Source organism: Anomaloglossus baeobatrachus, chromosome 11 (assembly GCF_048569485.1).
Source record: "Anomaloglossus baeobatrachus isolate aAnoBae1 chromosome 11, aAnoBae1.hap1, whole genome shotgun sequence".
In the NCBI taxonomy this organism is placed as follows: domain Eukaryota; kingdom Metazoa; phylum Chordata; class Amphibia; order Anura; family Aromobatidae; genus Anomaloglossus; species Anomaloglossus baeobatrachus.
Window position 1 is genome coordinate 132274372 of NC_134363.1, and position 27945 is coordinate 132302316.

Consider the following 27945-nt stretch of genomic DNA (forward strand, 5'->3'; position numbering starts at 1 on the left):
TACAATACATTACTTATCCTGTACTGATCCTGAGTTACATCCTGTATTAAACTCCAGAGCTGCACTCACCAGGGCCGGCGTCAGCACCCGGCATACCCGGGCAAATGCCGGGGCCCTGGAGAGCCGGGGGGGCCCACTCGGCCTCGTCAGCTCTGGTGCACCTTGGCCGGGGCCCACTCTCCTTAGTTCTGCGGTCCCCGAGCCGAGTTCCGGGGACCTCAGTCCTCGGCAGGAATCTGCGGCGCCATCTCTTTAAGGCGCGCAGACTTCCTGGTTTGAACTTCATCTGTGGGCGGAGCTACAGACCGGCATCCTGCTCAGTCCCACAGATGAGAGTTGCAGTGCCAGCCAGCGACCCCCAGCACAGCGTGTCCCTCCGGCGCTGTGTGGGCCCCCTCTCCACCGTGACCTGAGCGGTATGTGCCCTCCCCAACCCCGATTTATGCCCCCCCCCGGAGCCGCGCATGTCTGTCTCTGTCTGTATGTAGCAGAGCTAGGTGTGTATGTATATAGCAGAGCTAGGTGTGTATGTATATAGCAGAGCTAGGTGTGTATGTATATAGCAGAGCTAGGTGTGTATGTATATAGCAGAGCTATGTGTGTATGTATATAGCAGAGCTATGTGTGCATGTATATAGCAGAGCTAGGTGTGTATGTATATAGCAGAGCTATGTGTGTCTGTATATAGCAGAGCTAGGTGTGTATGTATATAGCAGAGCTATGTGTGTATGTATATAGCAGAGCTATGTGTGTATGTATATAGCAGAGCTATGTGTGCATGTATATAGCAGAGCTAGGTGTGTATGTATATAGCAGAGCTATGTGTGTCTGTATATAGCAGAGCTATGTGTGTATGTATATAGCAGAGCTATGTGTGTCTGTATATAGCAGAGCTATGTGTGTATGTATATAGCAGAGCTAGGTGTGTATGTATATAGCAGAGCTATGTGTGTATGTATATAGCAGAGCTATGTGTGTATGTATATAGCAGAGCTAGGTGTGTATGTATATAGCAGAGCTATGTGTGTATGTATATAGCAGAGCTATGTGTGTCTGTATATAGCAGAGCTATGTGTGTATGTATATAGCAGAGCTAGGTGTGTATGTATATAGCAGAGCTATGTGTGTATGTATATAGCAGAGCTAGGTGTGTATGTATATAGCAGAGCTATGTGTGTATGTATATAGCAGAGCTAGGTGTGTATGTATATAGCAGAGCTATGTGTGTATGTATATAGCAGAGCTATGTGTGTATGTATATAGCAGAGCTATGTGTGTATGTATATAGCAGAGCTAGGTGTGTATGTATATAGCAGAGCTAGGTGTGTATGTATATAGCAGAGCTATGTGTGTATGTATATAGCAGAGCTATGTGTGTATGTATATAGCAGAGCTATGTGTGTATGTATATAGCAGAGTTATGTGTGTATGTATATAGCAGAGCTAGGTGTGTATGTATATAGCAGAGCTATGTGTGCATGTATATAGCAGAGCTATGTGTGCATGTATATAGCAGAGCTATGTGTGTATGTATATAGCAGAGCTAGGTGTGTATGTATATAGCAGAGCTATGTGTGTATGTATATAGCAGAGCTAGGTGTGTATGTATATAGCAGAGCTATGTGTGCATGTATATAGCAGAGCTATGTGTGTATGTATATAGCAGAGCTATGTGTGTATGTATATAGCAGAGCTATGTGTGCATGTATATAGCAGAGCTATGTGTGTATGTATGTGGCAGAGCTATGTGTGTATGTATATAGCAGAGCTATGTGTGTATGTATATAGCAGAGCTATGTGTGTATGTATATAGCAGAGCTATGTGTGTATGTATATAGCAGAGCTATGTGTGTATGTATATAGCAGAGCTATGTGTGCATGTATATAGCAGAGCTATGTGTGCATGTATATAGCAGAGCTATGTGTGTATGTATATAGCAGAGCTATGTGTGCATGTATATAGCAGAGCTATGTGTGTATGTATATAGCAGAGCTATGTGTGTATGTATATAGCAGAGCTATGTGTGCATGTGGCAGAGCTATGTGTGCATGTATATAGCAGAGCTATGTGTGTATGTATATAGCAGAGCTATGTGTGTATGTATATAGCAGAGCTAGGTGTGTATGTATATAGCAGAGCTATGTGTGCATGTATATAGCAGAGCTATGTGTGTATGTATATAGCAGAGCTATGTGTGTATGTAGCAGAGCTAGGTGTGTATGTATATAGCAGAGCTATGTGTGTATGTATATAGCAGAGCTAGGTGTGTATGTATATAGCAGAGCTATGTGTGTATGTAGCAGAGCTATGTGTGTATGTATATAGCAGAGCTATGTGTGTATGTATATAGCAGAGCTATGTGTGTATGTATATAGCAGAGCTATGTGTGTATGTACATAGCAGAGCTATGTGTGTATGTAGCAGAGCTATGTGTGTATGTATGTGGCAGAGCTATGTGTGTATGTAGCAGAGCTATGTGTGTATGTATATAGCAGAGCTATGTATGTAGCAGAGCTATGTGTGCATGTATATAGCAGAGCTATGTATATAGCAGAGCTATGTATGTAGCAGAGCTATGTGTGTATGTATGTGGCAGAGCTATGTGTGTATGTATGTAGCAGCGCTGTGTCTGTATGTATGTATCCAGCAGAGCTGTGTGTGTTTGTCTGTATGCATGTATGATGTGTATCTATGTATGTCAGTGTATATGACTGTATAGATGTGTCAGTTCTATATGTATTTTTGTGAGTTTGTCGTTAAATATGTATGTGTACGTATGTGTGTCTGCGTGTGGATGGGGCCCACTGGGACTCTTCCGCCCGGGGCCCACAAAAACCTGGAGCCGGCCCTGGCACTCACTATTCTGTTGGTGCAGTCACTGTGTACATATATTACATTACTTATCCTGTACTGATCCTGAGTTACATCCTGTATTAAACTCCAGAGCTGCACTCACTATTCTGTTGGTGCAGTCACTGTGTACATACATTACATTACTTATCCTGTACTGATCCTGAGTTACATCCTGTATTAAACTCCAGAGCTGCACTCACTATTCTGTTGGTGCAGTCACTGTGTACATATATTACATTACTTATCCTGTACTGATCCTGAGTTACATCCTGTATTAAACTCCAGAGCTGCACTCACTATTCTGTTGGTGCAGTCACTGTGTACATACATTACATTACTTATCCTGTACTGATCCTGAGAGTTACATCCTGTATTATATACTCCAGAGCTGCACTCACTATTCTGTTGGTGCAGTCACTGTGTACATACATTACATTACTTATCCTGTACTGATCCTGAGTTACATCCTGTATTATACTCTAGAGCTGCACTCACTATTCTGTATTCTGCTGGTGGAGTCGCTGTGTACATACATGACATTACTTATCCTGTACTGATCCTGAGTTACATCCTGTATTATACTCTAGAGCTGCACTCACTATTCTGTATTCTGCTGGTGGAGTCGCTGTGTACATACATTACATTACTTATCCTGTACTGATCCTGAGTTACATCCTGTATTATTCTCCAGAGCTGCACTCACTATTCTGCTGGTGCAGTCACTGTGTACATATGTGCCGGCCCCGTGCCAGCAGCTGGCGCTGCTCGGATCCAGACCTGCTGGGGTAGTGGCTTGAGGGTCTCCGGACCCGGGGGTCTCGCGGACGCGCCGAATAAAATGGGGGGACGTAGATGTACAGGCTAGGCCGTATTAAGTTAGTGTCGCCACCCACGGTGTGTGGTGTCCAAACTCACCACCGCTGCTGTGATGTGGCACCCGGGGGAGATGTAGCGGCAGCTGGATGTTAACTCCTCTGTGGGTAGGGATGGTCGCCCCGGGGCCCAGTGTCTGCTGCAGGTTATAGCGACGGCAAGGGGGAGGTTTGATTACTCACAGTCAATAAATCACACAAGTCTCTGGTAAACCAAGGTGTTGGTGGCCCGTGCCGCGGCCGGTTGCATTCGGGTCCCCCACCCGACTGGTGGTTTCTATCCTTTTACTCTGCACTGTTTTGTGTAAGGTGGACTTCCTAGTCTGAAACTCAGGAGTCCGCTCCCAGCTGGATGTGGCCTAAGGAGCCGTGCCCGCAGACGCTGGCCCGTAGGATCTATGGGCCCTGGCGGTGACCTCCCATCCCTATCGGTGGGCTGTTGTCTTCTATGAGGGACTTTGGGTGGGACAGGACCTCTAGTCCTGGCCTCAATCGGTGAATTAAGCAGTCCACTTGCTTCCGGTTCTGGCTTCAGGGTCCGAGTACCCCCCTTTGTGCTCCGGTTTCCAGGTCGGTTCCCCGTGTCGGTACCGGCGGACTACAACCCTGTCCCGGTCCACCTCGGTTCTGTTGAGCCGTCTTCCTGTCTCCTGCTGATGGAGACCACCGTCTACCTCCTGGCCAGTGGCACCAGGGCTCCTACCCTGGTACCGTTCAACTTGAACTTTCCTGCTGGAGCTACATTTAGCTCCAGCCCACACTCCTCTCCAAACTGAACTTCAAACTACTCTGCTTGTTTTCCCGCCCCGGGCTGTCTGGACCCCTGGATGGGCGTGTCCAACCACCTGGTCACGCCCACTGGTGTGTCTATCTTTCCCTAAGGGGGGGTGACTAGGGATTTTAGTTGGCTGTGTGTTTCCTAAGTGAGGGTTGGTGTTGTGTAGGGGCCTATCTGTGACTACCTGGTTTTGCCATTGCATCACATTCCCCCTTGGTTTAATACAGACCGTCCGCGGGCTGTTCGACCACCAACTTTTATTGAACTGGAAAAGATAAAAAAGGTAAAACAGATTACAAGGATACTAACATATTTACATTCAAGCATATTTGTGGTTTCTTCCCTTACGGGAGGCATTTTTCTTAAAAATTGCACATATAAAAACCGGGACGGGACGGACCAGATCCTTCTCACCTCACCCACCCAAAACAACCTGCCCCCTGGTGCCACCGCTAAGCACTGGTGCTCACCCCTTGCCCAAGTCCAGGACAGGGCCGGGTGTTGCCCAAACGGGCTGGGTAAAAAGTTCCTTACCCGGCAGTCCTTTTTCAAGGGCTCCACGTCCAGGGGACCCCTGACCCGGAGGGTAGTCACCGTTTTTTCTGGTGACAGGGCCTCGGCCGACTCTACCGCAGGCCCGTCCTCCAATCAGCCTCTCCAGAGACTGCGGCACGGTGAGAAGGTTGATCAGGGATTATTTACAAGACTCAAAAGTTTATGTGTTGGCCTGCAGGTTCACGGCCATTGTCTTTTTAACTGCAAAATGGGAACTGTAAACTAATGGGATCAACAGACGGTCCCAACGGGGACTTTACAGGGGAGATAGCCGGGGACCGTTTCCTAAACATCATCATCTTCGGGACTGGAGAGTGGTGGAGAGGGGGGGAGGTAGCGCTTTTCTCCCTCACTCATCCAATGCTTCACATCCAGGGCGAACAACCCCCTCTCCCCGCAGTGCGGGTGTATGTTACCAACTCTCCAGGCTCCAGGTCCTGGTCTGGGTGGCCGGCAGGCAGATGCGGGGCCACGTCCCTCCGGTTACACAAAGATTTCGGTATCCAGGCCCGGCTCGTATATGAAGCCCCACCCCTTTTGGGGGTTAAAGTGCCGGACCTGGCCTTGGTATGACGGGCCCAGCACCCGGAAAGTGGCATTCCTCAAATGGTCCTTCTCTGTGTAGGTCCGGGACAGGACCTCCGCCTTCCATTTCTCCTGGGCGGCAATCTCTTTACCCAGCTGGCGCCGCTGCCAGTACGGAGCATCTGCTGGCGGCTCCGTCTCCACTTGCACGGGGGCCGGGCCCAGCCGAAGTCCCTTTGTGCCCGCTACGACCGGCACCTTTGGCAATGGAGGGCCCCGCTGGGATGTGGCAGGCTCTGCTGCCCGGCAGCTACATCCCCGCTGTGCCTCAGCCGAGGCCGAAGTTTGGGAGCGGCCAGCATTGCTTGCGGTGCTATCTTCCGGTCGGGGACCGCCTCTGCTATGGCTGGGCGGATGGCCGGGGCCGCCGTCATCCGGGATCCAGGATCCGGGATCGGGATCGATGTAAGGTTCAGGACCGGACGGGGCACCTTCCGGGCGCTGGTCTGGTGGGGAGCCGGTATGGGTGCCAGGGCGGTGATGGGCTCGTTGCTGGCGGCTACACTTAGCTCCAGCCCACACTCCTCTCCAAACTGAACTTCAAACCACTCTGCTTGTTTTCCCGCCCCAGGCTGTCTGGACCCCTGGGTGGGCGTGTCCAACCGCCTGGTCACGCCCACTGGTGTGTCTATCTTTCCCTAAGGGGGGTGACTAGGGTTTTTGGTTGGCTGTGTGTTTCCTAAGTGAGGGTTGGTGCTGTGTAGGGGCCTATCTGTGACTACCTGGTTTTGCTAGGGCGTCACACATACATTACATTACTTATCCTGTACTGATCCTGAGTTACATCCTGTATTATACTCCAGAGCTGCACTCACTATTCTGCTGGTGCAGTCACTGTGTACATACATTACATTACTTATACTGATCCTGAGTTACGGCCTAGGATTGGTCTCTGCTTCCCGCTTCCTGCAGAAGTCACTTGCTGCAGATTTACAATTTGCATAGTTGTGGTCCTGTGGTGTCTAGAGCCTCAGCTGACTTTCCAAATGACATACTTGCGGTCATGTGTGTGTACAGTTGGCTCTTGTGCTATGAAAGGGGTTTTTCCACTTTAAGGAAAGTGGTCCCCAAAAGCTCTAACAGATACTCGCCCTCCTTGGGTCCAGCGCCAGCTCCCCGCCTGCCTGTGTGTTGGTGTTTTGCCTGCAGCGGTGACATCACACCGGCAGTGCCCATCACTTCTCACTTCAGTATTTGCAATATTTTTACAAAGTAACTCACCATATTATATAGAAACACTTTATGTGTAAACTCGTCATAGATGAATTTGCCCTTTAGAATTTTCCATAAGCTGCTGCGCCGTGTTATTGTACATCTCTCCGCTCTTAAGTATCTAATTACTCAGGAGCTCGGCGGCTTCTACGTTATTGTAGAGACTTTTACCAGAAACAGCTTTGTGTGCTGTGTGGTTTTCCGGTTATCTGTTCTACTTTCTATCTTGTGCCTTACTCAGCTTTTCCTGTCGGTCTCCTTCCCTGAACTCCTTATGCAAAGCATGTCATTGTGGCTCATCTCTGAGAAGACACTTCACAATCCAGTGGGTGTAGTAAATAAATAAAACTGCCTGGAGATTCCGCCAGAACATGGTGGGGTACAGTATTGTTCGGAACATCACCAGATAAATTAGGGGAAACTGTGACAGATATACAAGAGTTTAGAGGAATATCTGCCAGCTAAAGGAGTGTTCACTGGTCACAGGGTGTGTACAGATGGAATAGGGGTTCCTAAGCAGACCCTAAGACTGGGGCCCTGCTGCTGTCCCTTATCTCAAAGGTAGGTTTGATGGTAGCCAGGTTCGAGCCCCCAGCGTGACCCTGTCTCCTGTCCGAGTTCTAATACTACTCCCTCACCAAGGGAGTGGGCCGGAAACCCAGAAACCAAAAATCCCACAAAAAGGCACAGACAAGGGTAACTGAAGACTCGCACACCACACTTAAACATGAAGGAGAGACAGTATGTGAACTGGGGAGTAAAACAAAAGGGGTAGGAAATAAATACACAACTGGAGGACTCACACACCACGCGAATCCGCAACTTGTAGACCACCAAATGATAGGATAACTAGTGGAACCGAGGAAGCAAAGCTATATCCGACACTCAGCCCCAGAATCCAGAACCTTGTAAAGGCGAAGTTAAGCAAGAACCAGTGGATGCCCAAGACAGGCTGTGCACCTTAGTGATCCCAGGCTGTTTGTGAGACTGCAGTGTAAACAGAGTTCGACGCCACCATGACACCCAATGAGTGCCACGCTGAACATCAGATAGCATCACTCTAGAGCTTCTGTTTCCTTAAAGCACCACTCCTGCTTTTTTTATTGCACCGCTGGAATGCTGCTTTAAGTCTTTAAGTGTAAGCCCCCTGTCTGATACTCACCTTCTGGCAGCTTCAGCTTCTTTTCCACCAGTCCGGTCGGTCTTGGTGATTTGCGACCTGCCCGCTCCTCCAGTGTTTCCTGGAGCACACTGGAGGTTACAACTCTATACAAGTCTATGAGAACCTTGTTCTGACCTCATTCTGGCTCTCATAGACTTTTATTGAAAGCTTGTGACTTAACTTCTGATTTCTAGCCAATTAGAAATTACGAGCACAAGATGGCACAGTGGGACTGTAGCAGTGTCAATAGAAGGTGAAGCCCCCCGTAGGTGAGGCAGGGGGCTTACATTTAAAGTGCTACTCCAATGGTGAAAAGAAATACTAAAAAAACGCTGGAGTGGTACTTTAAAGGGAATCAAATCTGTCAGCAGGCTTTTGCTATGTAATCTGAAGATAAGCTGCTATAGGGATAAAACACCAATTGCAGTGATGCATCTCTTATCAAGCTCCATGTCATTGTTTACTTGCAGTAATTGTTTTAATACTAGGAGATTATCATTGGCAGGCAAGCCCTGGTCCAACCCATGTGATAAGCAGCTCCCTGTCTATAGACATTGTACATAGAGAGCTGTGGTATGGGCAAGGTTAGCTTTCCCAACTCGGGTGCATGATGAAGTTAAAATTTAGGGTCGGTTTGCCTAATCATGTTCCTCTCTTTAAGAGATCTTCCTTTAAGAGGTCTAATTATAAGGAGAGACACTGAGGTACAGACATGAATTGCAGTTATGAACAGTATTGGGGAGTAGGCAGATTGAGTCAGCCATGCCGCCAGATTTACAATCAACATTTTAATTAAGCAGAAATCTTGGAGACAGAGGAGCAATGCACTTCTGAAAATAAGAACTGGAGAACACCCCTTTAATTTAATAGAGGGGTCCCTATATTCAGCATTCTCACTTTTTGCCTAAAGTGAAGATCAGCTATAAGGCCCTGTCCTTTCTTAAGAAAATTCCGCAGGCACTGAAAGATTTCCGCACCCGCGGAAAAAAAACGCCAAAAAAAACGCACCGAAATCCGCATGCATTTTGTTGCGGTTTCGTTGCGGTTTTGGTGTGGTTTTTCCGCAGGTTGGTACATGTGTTTTAATGCATTCAATGCAATAAAGCACATTGAAAAAAAAAAGTCATTTCCTTTTGAGATAGATAGATAGATAAATAGATAATGGATAGATAGATAATGGATAGAAGAATAAATAGAGGGATAGATAGATAGATAGTCAATAGATAGAGGACAGTTCAAACAATAGAGTCAGTTCTCCCGAGCGGTAGTGTGTCACATTACCGACCGTGAGAAATGACCTGTAGTTACCTCTCTGCAGTCTCGTTACGAGGCTGCATTGAGCGCTGTGTCAGTCACGGATGGATGCAAGCGCCATGGGACCTGCGAGGATTACGCCGGAGCTGTGTGTTGGGAGGGGTTAATAAAGGGGTAAAAGAGGTGGGCGTTTTTTGTGTTTTATTTAAAATAAAGGATTTTTCGTGGTGAGTGTTTATTCACTTTACTTACGGGTTAATCATGAAAGCTGTCTCATAGACGCTGCCATGATTAAACTATGACTTAGTGGCAGTGATCCGCTGACCGTTAACTCATTATTACCTGGATTGCCACCGCATCACGGCAATCTGGAAAAGCCGGGGACACTCCGGTACTGCCGCATAATGGATGTGACAGTCCCGGGGCAGCTGCGGGCTGATATTCTCAGCTGTGGGGGGGGGCATTAACAATGGCCCTCGCTCTCCCCAGCCTGAGAATACCAGGCTGCCGCTGTGTGTTTACCTCGGCTGGATGATAAAAATACAGCGGAGCCCGCATTGTTTTTTTTTGTTCTTTTATTTTTATATGTACGTTTGATTTCTATGTGTATCCTATATGTCTGTGTGTGTGTGTGATGTGTGTGTGTTCTATGTCTGTGATCTCTGTGTGTTTACTCTCTGCTCCGCTTCCTCTTCCTGTCACAATGACATCATTTCCCTGCAAACCGCAGGGCAGTGATGAACATTATGTCCTGAAACCGCGAAATACCGCAGGGAATAACGCAGGAAAACGCAATGAACCGCACAGAATTTGCTGCCTGCGTTATTCCCTGCAGGATTTCACGATTACATGGCAGTCAATGGAGTGAAATCCCGCAGCGACGTGCGGAAAAGAATTGACATGCAATTGTTTTTGCTGCGGGAATCCCGCAGCAAAACATTCAGCTGTCAAATTCCGCCTAGTGCGCACAGGATTTTTTTTTCCATAGGTTTTGCTGGTGAATCACTGCAGAGATGTTATGAACATCTTCTGCAGCGAAACATGCAGCAAAACCGCAGGAAATCCGCGGCAAAAAACGGCAAGTGCTCACAGGGCCTAAAGCGGGCTTTACACGCTACGATATCGTTAATTAATTATTCTCGGGGTCATGTTGTTTGTGATGCACATCCGGCTTCATTAACGAGATCGCAGCGTGTGACAATTTTGAGCGACCTTAAACGATTGCAAAAACGCTCAAAATCGTTTGCCGCGGAGAGGTCGTCCTGAAACAAAAAATCATTTTAATATTTTTAGCGATGTTGTTCCTCGTTTCTGCGGCAGCACATAACGCTGTGTGTGACACCGCAGGAGCGACGAACATCTCCTTACCTGCGTCCACCGGCAATGAGGAAGGAAGGAGGTGGGCGGGATGTTTACGCTTCTATTGGACGCCTGCCGTGTGACGTTGCTGTGACGCCGATTGAACCGCCCCCTTAGACAGGAGGCGGGTCGCCGGCCAGAGCGGCGTCGCAGAGCAGGTAAGTGCATGTGAAGCTGCTGTAGCGATAATGTTCGCTACTGCAGCTATCACACAATATCGCACGTACGACGGGGGCGGGTGCTATCGCGCTCGACATCGCTAGCATTGGCTAGCGATGTCACAGCGTGTAAAGCCCACTTAAAGGGGGCTTTACACGCTGCAACATCGCTACCGATATATCGTCGGGGTCACGTCGTTAGTGACGCACATCCGGCGCCGGTAGCGACATCGCAGCGTGTGACATCAATGAGTGACGATCAACGAGTGCAAAAACGTGCAAAATCGTTGCTCGTTGACACGTCGTTCATTTCCATAATATTGTTGCTGCTGCAGTAACGATGTTGTTCGTAGTTCCTGCAGCACCACACATCACTGTGTGTGACGCCGCTGGAACGACTAACATCTCCTTACCTGCGTCCCGCCTGCAATGCGGAAGGAGGGAGGTGGGCGGGATGTTCCAGACGCTCATCTCCGCCCCTCCTCTGCTATTGGGCGGCCGCTTAGTGACACCTCAGTGACATCGCTATGACGCTGAACGCACCTTCCCCTTGAAGGAGGGATTGTTCGGCGGTCACAGCGACGTCGGACACAAGGTATGTGCGTGGGACATTGCCGTAGCGATAATGTTCTCTACGGCAACGATCACTAAATGTCATACATACGACGGGGGCGGGCTGCTAGCGCTATCGATGTCGCAACGTGTAAAGCCCCCTTAAGAGTCTCTTGATCTGGATGACTTGTGCTTTCCTGAATCACACTTATATATTTGCAATTCCATATTTCACCAAAGGTGGCGCTGCAGGGAAAATGAACACTTGCTGAAAGCTGATTACTGCGGGCAAAAGGAGAAAACTTTGTGATTTCCTTATTGTCAAGGAACCCCTCTAAGGCTATGTCCGCACGTTGCTTTTTACCTGCTTTTTACCTGCTTTTTTGCTGCTTTTTTGCTGCTTTTTCAACTGCAGCGTTTAATGCCAAAATGGTTGTGTTCTTCTATTCAAGCAAAGTCTATGGGAATTTGGGTTTCTTGTGCGCACTATGCAGTTCAAACTGCAGCCTTTTTGTTGCAGAACTTTGGTCAAAAACTCAGCTTTGCAGTGCAAAGCCCAAATGGCAAAAACAATTGACATGTCAGTTGTTTTTGCCATTTGGGCTTTGCACTGCAAAGCTGAGTGAGGGGCACTGCAGCCAGAAACTTGAGATGCTGCCCCCTGACTGCTGGCCCCTATGCATGTTTAAATAGAGGTCTCCCCCTAGAAAGACACTGACCTGCCGCCCCCGCCTCCTGTGGTGTGACTGGCCTAAGCCCCGCCTCCTGGATACATATCACTGTGCTGCCCTGCTTCCGGCCTCTCTGCTGCAGGACCCGGACCTGTTTGGACAGCCGGACACAGGGACCCGCTCCTGGAGGCGGAATGAGAGCTATCAGCAGGGAGGTAAGCGTTTCAGCTCACAGCACTGTTAGCTGTGAGCAGCTCCCTCTCTGCTGAGGCACAAGCGATGTGTGCCGGTGAGCGCGGCGTTCTATGGGAACGACCCGCCCGCTGGTCCGCTTGTGCTCGTCATTCTTTGAACACCCTTAACCCCCTCCCTCCCTCCAGCCTCCCCAAAAATCAGCATGGAGGAAAGCGTCCTGCTCACGGCGTTTTTAGCTGTGAGCGGCTCCCTCCATGCTGAGGCTCAAGCTATGTGCGCCGGCGAGCGGCGTTCTGAGGGAACTACCCGCCCGCCGGTCAGTTTGAGCCGCCATTAAGTTTTAAAAAAGAGCGCTTCGCGCTTTTTGTCTTTGGCCCCGCCTACCTGCCGCCCAGCCACCGCCGCCCAGCCACCGCCGCCAGTACTGAGAAGGAGCAGGGTAGGGCTGTGTGCGCTCTGCACGGCACCTAAAAGGTGTGCCTCAGAGTGCAGCTGAAAAGCTCCGTTCTGAGGCGCATTGGTGCCGGCAGAGAACGTGCGCTCAGCCTGCAGCTCCTGCCATAGACAGAGCAGGGGCTGCCGGCGGAGCGCACGGAAGAAGTGACATGTCACTTCTTAGAACACAGGGATTCGGGCAACAGCTGAATCGCTGCGTTCTACTATGCAACGTGCGTACGGCCTCTGCACAGTCTCCATAGACTGTGCAGGGGACGCAGGACGCATGAATTAGGCACACAGCCTAATTGAAGTGCAGACTCAGTGCAGTCCCTGTCACAGCGCAGGTTGGAGGCACGGTGGGGGGGAATGTAGTATGCAGGCACTAACCTGCAAGAGTTCAAATCACCCCATCCCACACGCACTGAACTTCCCCTCCCCTCCGTTTGTATGCCCGGGAATGCCAAGGGGGCTAGCCTGGGAATGAACCAGGGACCATGTGGGTCTCCCAGTGAGCGGGCGGGTTAAGGGATTCTGTTAGGACTTCATTGTTCAAATTGAGGGGGGCTGGTAGTGAACAGGGGCAAGAAGCAACAGTCAGCAGGTGGCATGTTTTCCCTCCTGCTGATACCACACCTACACCAAGCCCCCTCCCAGGCCAAAACACACCCCATTTGACATTATGACAATGGTGACTGTTAACAGCCCCTCCCCGTTGTCACACAGTGGATTTTAGCATGTTATGGCGGCGGTGGGTGCGGTGCCGACTATCGCGTTGTACGGTCATGTGCAGGGGTCACGGTAGCAAGCTTTGGCATGGGTAGCCACCATGTCCAGAGTCTGTCATCTTAACCCTTGGATACGTGTGAGCGTCGTTTTAGCAGGCGTTACGTGGGTAGAGCTAGATCCAGTCGTCTTGCCATTTCTTGAATCACCAGGTGAGTACCCTGATGGGGAATGCGGGGTGGGATAAGTCCCCCTAGGGAGGATAACGTGATGTCACAGGTAACAGGCTTCCCGCCCAGCTCTACATGTTGTCACTAAGTTAGTTATAACAATCAATGTTATTGGTGCTGAGGGAATCGCCCTTCCCCCGTTTCCGTTAAAAGCTGTGATGGTATCTAGCATTCCTACCCCTTTTAGACAGCATTCCACAATCTACCTGCTCTAACTGTAAAGAAGCCTTCCCTATTTCGGAGGATTAAGTTTGGTGACAGTTTATTTATATTGACCACGAGGGTATTTATACAAATTATTATTATTTATTACAGGGCCATATAATTCATGGCGCTGTACATGTGAAAGGGGTTTTACATAATACGTACCAGTATAATAATCATAGACCATACAAGGCACAGTCTGGTACAGGAGGAGAGAGGACCCTGCCCGCGAGGGCTCACAGTCTACAAGGGATAGGTGAGGATACAGTAGATGAGGGCAGAGCTGATTGTGCGGCGCTGTATCAGACTGAGGGTTACGGCAGCTTGTAGGCTTGTCGGACGAGGTACGAATGAGATCTCCTCTGAGACGTCTTTCCAAAATTAAACATATCTTAATTTTTCAACCTTAGTTTAATACAGGCGGCCTCCATTCCTTGTAATAATCTTGTTGCCACCGGTTAACTGACCCTTCAAGTGATTTAGTGATTAGTGACAATATTATGGGATCACGGGATCTAACACCCCTGTTTTACCCCTAATTTCATGCTGTAATTGAAAGAAGGGATCGATATTGGCCACAGATAGTTTTATCGAAGTGTGAGAAGTATATTTCTGTACAGTTGCATGGTTTGATTGTTTTTCAAAAATTGCTTCTCTTTTGTAGTGAAGTAGTTTTCATCCTTTTGTACTAGATTTTCCCTCTTTGGTTACTTACGTATGTTTTAATTGGTTTTCCTTACCGTAGGAACCGAAAATAAACAAGTGAGATGGGAAAACCGGCAAGGTTAGCTATTCACAGAATAATTAGGCTCGCTAATATTTTCTGGACAATTACTTCCACATAAATATTCTAAAAGGTATAAATTCACTTTTGGTTTTTGTGTGCGTTGCATGGATTGGGGACGCTGCCCCATCGAGGCTTACGGTCTGGATTCCCTATCTGTATGTTTATGGGGGTGTGGGAGGAGGCTAGAGTGCCCGGAGTAGACCCACGCAGTCACGGGGAGAAAGTACAGGCTCCTTGCGGATGGTGTCCTTGGCGGGATTTGGGCCCAGGACCCCAGGGCTGCAGCTAGCCATTGAGCCACCGTGCCATGCCATAATAGTTTCAAGAGCAGGAACAGACAGAGTTGTAGATGGAGTATTACGGCGTTGCAGGGCCAGCTGTTTGGGATCATTTGCGATACAAAGTGTTTATATAGTTATATATAAAAAAAAAAAAAAAAAAAAAAAAAAAAAAAAAAAATGCTCCTTATGCTGGGCCCGGGGGGGGGGGCATGGTCCATTAACCTAACCTTGATTGCGCCTTTCCCCCTATTTCGGTTCCAGCTACACAAAAAGGGGGGTTGACTGGGAAATAGGAGAATGACCAGTGGTCCGACGATGCCGGTGGGTAAAAGCCTTAACCAACTACAGCCCTTTCCTCGAATAAGTAATCAGGCTGATTAGGTTTTTGTGGCTTGGAATTCTTATGGGTCAACGCAGGGTTGAAGGCAAAACAGGCATCTGGGTTCCGGGTTAGTATCGGGCACCTTATTGCAATCCCAATTCCAGGTATTTTGGTAACTCAACCCACCAGCAGGATCAAGGTTTGCAGTTCTCAGCTAGATGGTGGGGTGTTTGGTGAAGTTAGGCCTATGATCCGGGCCTCCATTTTGCATTTACTTGACGGTTCTATGGTACGTTATTCAGCGGGTGTTGCTCTGGTGGTTGAGGTGCGTGACGATTTTACAAGCCACCCTCTAGTAATACACGCCCTGCAGTATTCAGCGAATGTGCACCATTTTCGGTTGCAAGCAAACTGTTACGAGGTCGGTCTTCCCATTTTTAAATTGCGGAACGGTACTGAAGCGATGAGGGTCTTGTGGGGTGAAAGGTATTGAAGGGTTGGATGATTATGGTGAGCGAGTGGAGCACAGTAGGCCTATTCTTTTTTAGCCGAAGATTGTTTGTTTTGTTTTAAAAAAAAAAAAAAAAAAGAAAAAAGTGGGGGTTTGGATTGTTCGCCCCATTGCAAATCTATACATTGATATTTTGGATCTTTTTTCCCTCACTCGGCGGGTGTCCCGACGTTGTCGTTTATGTCTCTTAGGCGAGCGGGTGTATGGGGCCAGTTTTTACCCATGACGACGGCCCTTCATTTTAGCGTCACGTAGTTGGTCCTCCAATTTGTGGGCTGGTTTTTGGTTGGTAATGCGACGGTTACTCGTTATTTTGGTGTTTGCCAGCCGTGGTCCCCGGCACGTACTCTCCCAGAGTTGGGGTGCTACAAGGCTTAAGGAGCCAGCATATATGAGCACAGTTTCAGGGGATCAGGTGACGACAATGGAAATGCATTATGAGGGACGTCAGGTCGGAGTTGGTTTTTTCTTTTGAAATCGGGTTTTTATTCGACACGTAAGGAGATTCAGAACAGCGTACAGGGCTAATGTAAAATGACATGATTGTGATTTGTTTATCCAAAAAAAAAAAAAAAGTTTTGTGGGTTTTGTCAGTACCGCCTTGGAGAGAAGAGGTGTTTGATGGTTACGAGAATTCTCTGTTCTGACAGTGTTTTCCTTTCAGATCTAAGTCGGCCTAGTGATTGGGTCCGAGGTTACTTCCATGTATGTTGTCTGCGAGGAGAGCGGATCTTCGCCTCTTCGCCTTGGTGGTCGGTTCTTTGTTCCTGTTACAGTGAAAGTAATTGGAAAGGTTGCCGGAGCTTGGCTCAGCTGTGGGTTTATCAGAGGCGATCAAGATTGCGTGAGCTCTCTTTTCTACAACTGACTTGGTGATACACATAGGCTTCAAGTATCTGGTCCAAGGCCGTCTAGCTAGGCCTCTTACCCTTATCCGGTCGGAGAGGTACAAGTTTCCCTGTTTTAGTGCGGAGTGTTACAACGATCCAGCCGAAGGTTACCCTCTGGCCCAGGGGGCTGGGAGCTATGGAAGAATGTGATAAGGATCTCTCCTGGCGCATGGTCGATCAGGGCCTACCCAAGTTGTGCTGTTAATAAAGTGTTTTTAAAAAAAAACAAAAAAAACAAGAGGTTGTTGGTCTGGCACCGCCAGCTGGAAGGCAATATTTGGCTGTCCTTAAGCTCGGATGGGTACACCCCAAATGATGATGATGTGGATATGGTGGTTTCGGAAATGCCTGGGACGGCTCAGGTATTTCAGTTTTTGGGGGGGGTCGCAGCTTGCTGGCGCGGTGCTGCTCCTTGGCGGAAGGGGTAGAAAAAGTGGTGGTGAAATACCCGCGCCGGACGGCCGGAAGGCGGTACATTTACCTGAACCCCGTGATGTTGGCAAGTTAATGCCTGGTTTAAAGCTGCGACCAAATTTTATGCCAAAAGATGAGAGTGGTTTTTTCTCCATGCCTCTCTCCAAAAATGGAAAATTCAAATAAAAGTATTTTAATTTATAAGAGAACGGTGTCGTGCTTTCTAGGGGGGAAAATGGTGGTTGTTGGGTCCTGGCAGTCTGAGGGGCACTGCAGCCAGAAACTTGAGATGCTGCCCCCTGACTGCTGGCCCCTATGCATGTTTAAATAGAGGTCTCCCCCTAGAAAGACACTGACCTGCCGCCCCCGCCTCCTGTGGTGTGACTGGCCTAAGCCCCGCCTCCTGGATACATATCACTGTGCTGCCCTGCTTCCGGCCTCTCTGCTGCAGGACCCGAACCTGTTTCCCACCCTCCCTCCCTTTTTGTTTTCCAAGTTGATGGAGTTTTTCTGTGTTTAAGTCGCAGCAGCGGAAGGGGTAGAAAAAGTGGTGGTGAAATACCCGCGCCGGACGGCCGGAAGGCGGTACATTTACCTGAACCCCGTGATGTTGGCAAGTTAATGCCTGGTTTAAAGCTGCGACCAAATTTTATGCCAAAAGATGAGAGTGGTTTTTTCTCCATGCCTCTCTCCAAAAATGGAAAATTCAAATAAAAGTATTTTAATTTATAAGAGAACGGTGTCGTGCTTTCTAGGGGGGAAAATGGTGGTTGTTGGGTCCTGGCAGTCTTTTTGACCAAAGTTCTGCAACAAAAAGGCTGCAGTTTGAACTGCATAGTGCGGACAAGAAACCCAAATTCCCATAGACTTTGCTTGAAAAGCAGAACACAACCATTTTGGCATTAAACGCTGCAGTTGAAAAAGCAGCAAAAAAGCAGGTAAAAAGCAGGTAAAAAGCAACGTGCGGACATAGCCTAACAGTCAACTCCGATTATTCTAATACATAGTAAACGGCCCCGTAAGCAAAAGCAGCTGAATCCCATTATCCAGATGTGATATGAATATAAAAAACATAGCAAAAAAATAAAAGTTTTAAAAAGTGTAAAAAAATTAACAATTAATAAAATTGAAATAAAACAAACAAACAAAACAAAAAACATCTGGTATAGCTGCATCCGTAAAAGTCCAGCCTACTAAAATATTAATATAATTAACCATATGCCATAAGGAGAAAAAAATAAATTTGCATTTTTTTATCAAACTTTTGATTATTTTTTCTTGTCACGACTTAACTAATAAAAAAAAAAATCTTGTGTGTTTGGTATCTCTGTATTTGTCCTGACCTGGAGAATCAGATTGCCAGGTAATGTTTCTGTACAATGAACACTAAAAAAAAGCAAAAAAGCCCCAAATAGTTGCAGTATTATATTATTTACACATACGGTAGCACTTGATATTTTTTTCCCTTTTTTCCAGTACATATTGAATATTGAAGTGAATTACAGGTGCATCTCAATAAATTATAACTCAATACAAAAAGGGAAACACATATTATATAGAGTCATTACACACAGAGAGATCTATTCCTATATATTATATAGAGTCATTACACACAGAGGGATCTATTCCTATATATTATGTAAAGTCATTACACACAGAGGGATCTATTTCTATATATTATGTAAAGTCATTACACACAGAGGGATCTATTTCTATATATTATATATAGTCATTACACACAGAGAGATCTATTCCTATATATTATATAGAGTCATTACACACAGAGAGATCTATTTCTATATATTATATAGAGTCATTACACACAGAGGGATCTATTCCTATATATTATGTAAAGTCATTACACACAGAGGGATCTATTTCTATATATTATGTAAAGTCATTACACACAGAGGGATCTATTTCTATATATTATGTAAAGTCATTACACACAGAGGGATCTATTTCTATATATTATATAGAGTCATTACACACAGAGAGATCTATTTCTATATAAAATATAGAGTCATTACACACAGAGAGATCTATTTCTATATATTATATAGAGTCATTACACACAGAGAGATCTATTCCTATTTATTATAAGAGTCATTACACACAGAGGGATCTATTTCAATATCTTATATAGAGTCATTACACACAGAGAGATCTATTTCAATATATTATATAGAGTCATTACACCCAGAGGGATCTATTTCTATATATTATATAGAGTCATTACACACAGAGAGATCTATTTCTATATATTATATAGAGTCATTACACACAGAGAGATCTATTCCTATATATTATATAGAGTCATTACACACAGAGAGATCTATTTCTATATATTATATAGAGTCATTACACACAGAGAGATCTATTCCTATATATTATATAGAGTCATTACACACAGAGCGATCTATTTCATGTGTTTAGTTCTGTTAATGTTGATGGTTATGGCTTACAGCCAATGAAAACTCAAAAGTCGTTATCTCAGAAAATTAGAATAATTACCAGAAAACACCTGCAAAGGCTTCCTAAAATAGTCCATTAGTCTGGTTCAGTAGGCTACACAATTATGGGGAAGACTTTTGACTTGACAGATGTCCAGAAGGCAGTCACTGGCACACACCACAAGGAGGGTAAGCCACAAAAGGTCATTGCTAAAGAAGCTGGCTGTTCACAGAGTGCTGTATGCAAGCATATTAATGGAAAGTTGAGTGGAAGGAAAAAGTGTGGTAGAAAAAAGTGCACAAACATTTCTTCCAGAAAATTATTGCAATTACACATCTTTTGTTATGGACATGTTTATTTCTTTTGTTTGTATTGGAACAACACAAAAAAAACAAAGATAAAAAGGCAAATTGAACATAATTCTACACAAAACCTTAAAAATGGTCCAAACAAAATTGTTGTCCCCCTCAACTTAATATTTGGTTGCACACTCTTTGGAATAAATAACTGCAATCAATCGCTTCCTATAACCATCCACAAGCTTCTTACTGCTCTCACCTTGTATCTTTGATTCTTCTTTTCAGTCCTCTCATATGACATAGGCTAAATTTTTTTTTTTTTTGTCTGGAGAGACCCCTTTAAGGTTCTGATCATACACAGTATGTGCACAGTGCGTGTTAAAGTCCAGTCACACTAAGCAACTTACCAGCGATCCCAACAACGATAGGGATCGCTGGTAAGTTGCTAGGAGGTTGCTGGTGAGATGTCACACTGCGACGCTCCAGCGATCCCACCAGCAACCTGACCTGGCAGGAATCGCTGGAGCGTGGCTACACGAGTTGCTGGTGAGCTCACCAGCAACCAGTGACCAGCCCCCAGCGCCGCGTGGAAGATGCTGCGCTTGGTAACTAAGGTAAATATCGGGTAACCAACCCGATATTTACCTTGGTTACCACCGCACGGAGCTACACGTGCAGAGAGCAGGGAGCAGCGCACACTGAGCGCTGGCTCCTTGCTCTCCTAGTTACAGCACACATCGGGTTAATTAACCCGATGTGTGCTGCAGCTAAATGTGCACAGAGCAGGGAGCAGCGCACAATGCTTAGCGCTGGCTCCTTGCTCTCCTAGTTACAGCACACATCGGGTTAATTAACCCGATGTGTGCTGCAGCTACATGTGCACAGAGCAGGAGCCGGCACTGACAGTGAGAGCGGCGGAGGCTGGTAACAAAGGTAAATATCGGGTAACCAAGGACAGGGCTTCTTGGTTACCCGATGTTTACATTGGTTACCAGCCTCCGCAGAAGCCGGCTCCTGCTGCCTGCACATTTAGTTGTTGCTGTCTCGCTGTCACACACAGCGATCTGTGCTTCACAGCGGGACAGCAACAACTAAAAAATGGCCCAGGACATTCAGCAACAACCAACGACCTCACAGCAGGGGCCAGGTTGTTGCTGGATGTCACACACAGCAACATCGCTAGCAACGTCACAAAAGTTGTTCGTTAGCAGCGATGTTGCTAGCGATGTTGCTTAGTGTGACGGGGCCTTTACTCACTTGTTACATTATCCATGGAGACCTTAGATTTCAAAAATGTCCCTGAGTTGTCACTGTAAAATGGTGGTTTCTTCCTAAAACGAAGGTGCTTACGTTGTCTCATGGACAGTGCCGCCTCTTGGGGCACACCGTTATGATGGTGTATAATGTCCATGATGCACATTCTGTCATAACACAGAGAGATTGCTGATTGGGTTTCAATGAAGATTTTCTGTTCTAGTCTCTACTCCTGCACAGTAGAGCTGTGGACATGCACAGAACAGTGGTGAACCTGACACAAAGGTCAGGCACGAGACACCTATGGTGTCTGTGGCGAGGATAAGATTAGCACAAGGGATTGCTCACATGGCTAAAGATTCTCTAATGTGAATGAACAGTGGCGTAACTAGAGTTCGATGGGCCCCGGTGCAAGATTTGAACCTGGGCCTCCCCATCCCTGCATGTTGGTCAGATGTATGTATATTTATGGATACATTTAGCCTTTCAAATCCTATAAAGATATACGAATTGCCCTCTCCCCATTATGTAGTAATGTCCCTCATCCTGTTCTAATGTACCCCATCCCGGGCTACTTCCTGGTGTATATATACCCCTCAGTTTGGGTTACTTCCTGGTATATATACCCCTCATCCTGAGTTACTTCCTGGTATATATGCCCCTCATCCGATGCTACTTCCTGGTAAATATGTTTCCATCCTGGTATATCCCCATCCTACTAAATATCTCCCCCATCCTGGTATATACTACCCCCCTCCAGATATATATGTTCCTTTCCTGGGGCTCTCCTGGCATATACTGTCCCTTTCCTAGTATATACTGTCCCCCTCTTGGTATATATGTTCCTCTCCTGGGCCCTTCCTAGTATATCCTGTCCCCCTCCCGGTACTCACTCGCACCGGCTCCCGACTCCCATGTTGCGCGGCATCCTACTCTGTAGCGGATCCGCAGTGGCTGGTAACGCGAGCTTTACACATTGCGATATCGGTCCCGATATCGCTAGTGTGGGTACCCGCCCCCATCTGTTGCGCGACACGGGCAAATCGCTGCCCGTGCCGCACAACATCGCCCAGACCCGTCACACATACTTACTTGCCCGGCGACGTCGCTGTGACCGGCAAACCGCCTCCTTTCTAAGGGGGCGGTCCGTGCGGCGTCACAGCGACGTCACTGAGCGGCCGCCCAATAGAAGCGGAGGGGCGGAGATGAGCGGGACGTAACATCCCGCCCACCTCCTTCCTTCCGCATAGCGGAGTCACACGTTTCTGCGGTGTCACACGGAGCGATGTGTGCTGCCGCAGGAATGAGGAACAACCTCGTTACTGCTGCAGTAACGATTTTTGAGAATGGACCCCCATGTCACCGATGAGCGATTTTGCACGTTTTTGCAACGATGCAAAATCGCTCATCGGTGTCACACGCAACGGCATCGCTAATGCGGCCGGATGTGCGTCACCAATTCCGTGACCCCAACGAGTTCGCATTAGCGATGTCGTAGCGTGTAAAGCCCCCTTTACTGTCATCGGTATTAGTGCTATGGTAACACATGATGTCATGGCCCGCATCAGTCACGGGAACACCGCTGAAAGCTGCAGGCGTCTGTTTTGTTGTCAGTGTGTATCGCAGTGCAGGGACCTGATTAGTCTCTGCACCGTGATCCATTTCAGCTGGATGTGCAGCCGCAGACGCACATCCAGCTGAAGCAGTGGCTGGAGTCGGCAGGCCCCCTGCACTCCTGGGCCTGGTCGCAATCACGATCTCTGCAACTGCGATCGTTCCGCCCCTGCAAGCGAATCAGGTCGGTTATCCAAATAACACTCTGATCAAACTCACGAGTACCCCATAACCCTGGGCGTCACACTAACAATGCATTCCCTGCTTGCAATGACACTAACACCTCTTGTCGTCACTGGGGTCAGGGCATAAAGATTTATAAAGCTCCCATTCAGGTCAATGCTGCATTTATAAATTAATATACATTTAACTCCACCTACTGGTGACTACTGGAAGCCAAAATTATACCATCTATCACTTTTCATTTTTTCCACATATAGGACCATGCTAAAATTGGCCATGGTTTCAGTAGAATAAAGTAGACGTTAACCAAATCTAAACCATTATGTACAATTTTCTATTTCTTTCCTAGGTTTATTACACAGAATCTGTTAATTATAGAAGCAAAAATACACTAGAAAAACGCAGAACATTTAACTCCAGTAATGATGAAATAGAGCAACCAATCAAGAGATCCCGACGCTACAAACGGTCAAACTGCGGAAGTGACGATATGGTTTATGATGATGGCGAAAAACATTGTTGCATGAAATGTCGTGAAGGTGAGCTCCCTGTCAGTATTATAGTCATTATATACTTATAGATCTGGGGAAGATTTGTAGTACGGTAGTTATACAGTTAGGTCCAGAAATATTTGGACAGTGACACAAGTTTTGTTATTTTAGCTGTTTACAAAAACATGTTCAGAAATACAATTATATATATAATATGGGCTGAAAGTGCACACTCCCAGCTGCAATATGAGAGTTTTTGACTCGCCCACCCCAGGGCTATGGGACACCCGGTGCCGGGCCGGACTAGTCCGGTGGTAGTCAGTGGTGGCTGGGCCCGGCTCCGTGGCCCTGGTGGGTGTCAGTAGAATATGTGGCTTGCTGAATAAAGGTTGTGTTCGTGACGCCACCTGTGATATGCGGCTATTAGGCCGCCGCTGCTATGTGAGGCCTCCGGGATGATGTTATGGCAGCAATGGTGGTACTGCTCCCCACAGGTGGAGCAATGCCCGGGGCACAGTTGGTGCTTGTGAATGTCTATGCAGCTGAAATAACAGAGACCACTCCGAGGGTGCAGTTCAAGTTCTTTACTCACACTTCTTGTCACAGCGCTGTAGGGACCCTTGGACTGCTGGGACCACTGTCAGGGACCTCCGCCGTTTCTGGGTGATTCTGAGAGTGAAAGCCGGTACCCTTCTCTTAGTGTCTCTTTCTTCTGCTGTCTTCCTTAGCCTTGCCTTTGATAGGATAAACCTGGCTTGGCCTCCACTACAGCCTCCAGGCTGGGGGGTCACCTGTCGGCTGATTACCCCTTTTCTGGAAGTTCTGCTATGGGTTCTGGCCCTGGGAGTCTACAACGTTCCCTGGGCCTCGGTTTTTACTGTTTGGAGATGATCTTTGCACTCCTCCAGTCTCTAGGGACCGTCCCCTGTCGCAGCTTGATCCTTCCACCGATGTTACTGTGGAACAGGCCACCGTAGCTCTAAACTGCCCCGACAGCTATACAGACTACCCGTGGCCCTGTGACTCCTTCTGTCTTCTACGTGGTGTCACCTGGACCTCTGGGTCCCAGGATCTTCACCAGGAAGCGTCTCCTTCTGTTTCTCTGCTCCTGTCTGACTTGGAGCTTTCTTTCTTTCTTTCTTTCTTTCTCCTTGCCTGCCTCCAGCAGGCCTCCTCCTCCCTCCTTTCTCTCGTTCTTCTTCCCCAACTAAATGCTGGCTCCTCACACTCTCCCTCCCTGAGGTAGACTCGCTAAACTTGACCTTCCTTTCTGTGTCTGCTCTCAGATGGCTCCTCCCACCTCCCCAGTTGCTAAGCTGTACCCTATAGGAGCAGGGATGGGTCTTACGGCCCCTCCCAGCATGCAGCATGGGGGGTAACTGCCACTTTCCCTGGTCCCAGTATGTACCTAACAATGGGTGTAGTGTAGATTTACCAGGGGACCGGAGTTCACTCTCTTCCTCTCCCAGAATGGGGCATCACACCGCTGGATGGGGTGCAATGACCTGTGGCGACGGAAGCCTCAGCGGCGCCACACTCCCCCACAGCAAATCCCAGCACGTCCTCGGGCTGAAAAACAACAAAAACATGTGGAAGAACTGCAAAACATTTTGTTATGAACAACATAAAACAATAAAACATTTCTTCCCTTTATGGGAGGCACAATGATTCGAACGTTACGAACTTCTTATAAAGAAAACTATGTGTGCACTTCCAGTTCATTGCACGGTTTGGGCACATCCCCCCTAATTCTAGTAGGGGGCACAACGGGTGCAACTATATACATTTCTTTGCTACAACAAGTCCAGTAGCCTGGCAGTTCGTTTCTTTTCAAACAACAATGGGGCTAATACTCAACCAGCCACTAAGTCCAGTGGCCTGGTTACACAGGACACAAGACATCACATTTACCAGGGACCACATTCCAGTCTAGTGGCCCGGTACACATAAACATGGGGGTGACATCTTCGAAAAGCATGAGGGTCAGTACAGCAGAAAAGGGTGTCATCTTCGAAAAGAACATTGGGGCAGAACACAAGGGACTTCTTCAAAAAGAATGAGGGGCGGACAGGGGTTATGTACAGTTCAGCTGCTTCTTACTTCTTTACATGTAGGGATTCTTCTCTGGCTTCCCACCTGGCAGCAGGTAGACAGCAGTCAGCACAGTCTGCGTCTGCTGGTCTTGGCGGGCCGCGCCTGGCATGGCGGCGGCCTGTATTGGAGTCGCTGCTGTGACCGATTCTTGACGGGCCGCACCTGGCGTGGCTGCGGCCTGGGCTTGGCGGGCCGCATCTGCGGCGTGGATTAATGTCGCCGCTGCGACGGAATCTTGCTTGTCCGAGCGGGGTATCGCTGCTGGGGCCTGAGCTGGACGGGCCGGGCTTGGCATCGCTGCTGCGGTGTGGATGGGCGTCGCTCCGGCGGCGAAATCTTGGCGGGCCGCACCTGGCGTGGCTGCGGCCCGGATCGGCGTCGCCATGCCGGGCATCTCTCCAGGGACCGCGGGCATGGTAGCGGGGGTTGGGGCACTCGCGCCGGCAGGGGCATTAAATGACTCACCCCTCAGTAGCATCTCCGGTGTTCTGGCGGTCGCTGCTCCGCGCGTCGCTTGCCGGATCTGCTGCATCACCTCCGCCTGCAGCCTTTCACACCACTGGTCCATCTCCCAGCCCCACCAGTCAGCGGAGTCTAGCTCTGGATCGCTGCGTGTGGACGCCATTCTCTCTGCGTCTCCTTCTGCACGATCTCCCAGCAGCAGGCTCGTCGCTTCTTCTAGTAGCAGACTTTTGATGTTGCTCAGCAGCAGGCTGGTAACTTCCCGCTCCTTCATCCTGTCAGCCATCCTCCCGACCTCAGCCTTCAGCTCAGCGGCGGTCACAGGCCTGATCCAGGTGAGCTCTTCCTGGCCTCCGCTTACAGGAGGCATTTTCTCTCTCTGCTGGTCTGGCATTTTGACTTGTTCTGCCAGCCGGCCAGCTTTTCTAGGCGCCATTTCTTCTTCTTCCGCCTTCCATGGCGGGCACCGCTTCGCGCTCTTTTCTTGGACAAGGGGGCGGGGCTTCTCTTCGCGCCCTTTCTTCTTTCACGCCCCCCTTCTTCCCGCGCTCAGTGGCTTCAATGGCGACAGTTTCTCACAGTAGACACAGGCTATTTCACGATTCTTCAGGCGCACAGTACCCGGTGTGACCGGGCACGAAATCCTGTTCGTGACGCCAAAGTTGACTCGCCCACCCCAGGGCTATGGGGCACCCGGTGCCGGGCCGGACTAGTCCGGTGGTAGTCAGTGGTGGCTGGGCCCGGCTCCGTGGCCCTGGTGGGTGTCAGTAGACTATGTGGCTTGCTGAATAAAGGTTGTGTTCGTGACGCCACCTGTGGTATGCGGCTATTAAGCCGCCGCTGCTGTGTGAGGCCACCGGGGTGATGTTATAGCAGCAATGGTGGTACTGCTCCCCACAGGTGGAGCAATGCCCCGGGGCACAGTTGGTGCTTGGGAATGTCTATGCAGCTGAAATAACAGAGACCACTCCAAGGGTGCAGTTCAAGTTCTTTACTCACAATTCTTGTCGGGGCCCAGGGGCCCTTGGACTGCTGGGACCACTGTCAGGGACCTCCGCCGTTTCTGGGTGATTCTGAGAGTAAAGGCCGGTACCCTTCTCTTAGTGTCTCTTTCTTCTGCTGTCTTCCTTAGCCTTGCCTTTGATAGGATAAACCTGGCTTGGCCTCCACTACAGCCTCCAGGCTGGGGGGTCACCTGTCGGCTGATTACCCCTTTTCTGGAAGTTCTGCTATGGGTTCTGGCCCGGGGAGTCTACAACATTCCCTGGGCCTCGGTTTTTACTGTTTGGAGATGATCTTTGCACTCCTCCAGTCTCTAGGGACCGTCCCCTGTCGCAGCTTGATCCCTCCACCGATGTTACTGTGGAACAGGCCACCGTAGCTCTAAACTGCCCCGACAGCTATACAGACTACCCGTGGCCCTGCGACTCCTTCTGTCTTCTACGTGGTGTCACCTGGACCTCTGGGTCCCAGGATCTTCACCAGGAAGCGTCTCCTTCTGTTTCTCTGCTCCTGTCTGACTTGGAGCTTTCTTTCCTTCTTTCTTTCTTTCTCTTTCTTTCTTTCTTTCTTTCTTTCCTTCTCCTTGCCTGCCTCCAGCAGGCCTCCTCCTCCATCCTTTCTCTCGTTCTTCTTCCCCAACTACATGCTGGCTCCTCACACTCTCCGTCCCTGAGGTAGACTCGCTAAACTTGACCTTCCTTTCTGTGTCTGCTCTCAGATGGCTCCTCCCACCTCCCCAGTTGCTAAGCTGTACCCTATAGGAGCAGGGATGGGTCTTACGGCCCCTCCCAGCATGCAGCATGGGGGGTAACTGCCACTTTCCCTGGTCCCAGTATGTACCTAACAATGGGTGTAGTGTGGATTTACCAGGGGACCGGAGTTCACTCTCTTCCTCTCCCAGAATGGGGCATCACACCGCTGGATGGGGTACAATGACCTGTGGCGACGGAAGCCTCAGGGGCGCCACATTTTCACATCCAAATCGGAGAAAGGGTTTAGGAATCATAGCTCTGTAATGCATAGCCTCCTCTTTTTCAAGGGAACAAAAGTAATTGGACAAGGGACTCTAAGGGCTGCAATTAACT

General features: G+C 48.4%; 1 protein-coding gene across 1 annotated transcript in view; it reads left to right on the forward strand.

Moving 5' to 3' along the window:
* Positions 1-6905: 6905 nt before the first annotated feature.
* TNFRSF25 (TNF receptor superfamily member 25) overlaps positions 6906-27945 on the forward strand; it is a 69389-nt gene continuing 48349 nt past the window's right edge. The window contains exons 1-2 of the mRNA XM_075327295.1: positions 6906-7181; positions 23161-23350. Of these exons, the coding sequence (XP_075183410.1) occupies positions 6906-7181; positions 23161-23350 (466 nt within the window). The remainder of the gene's footprint in view (positions 7182-23160; positions 23351-27945) is intronic.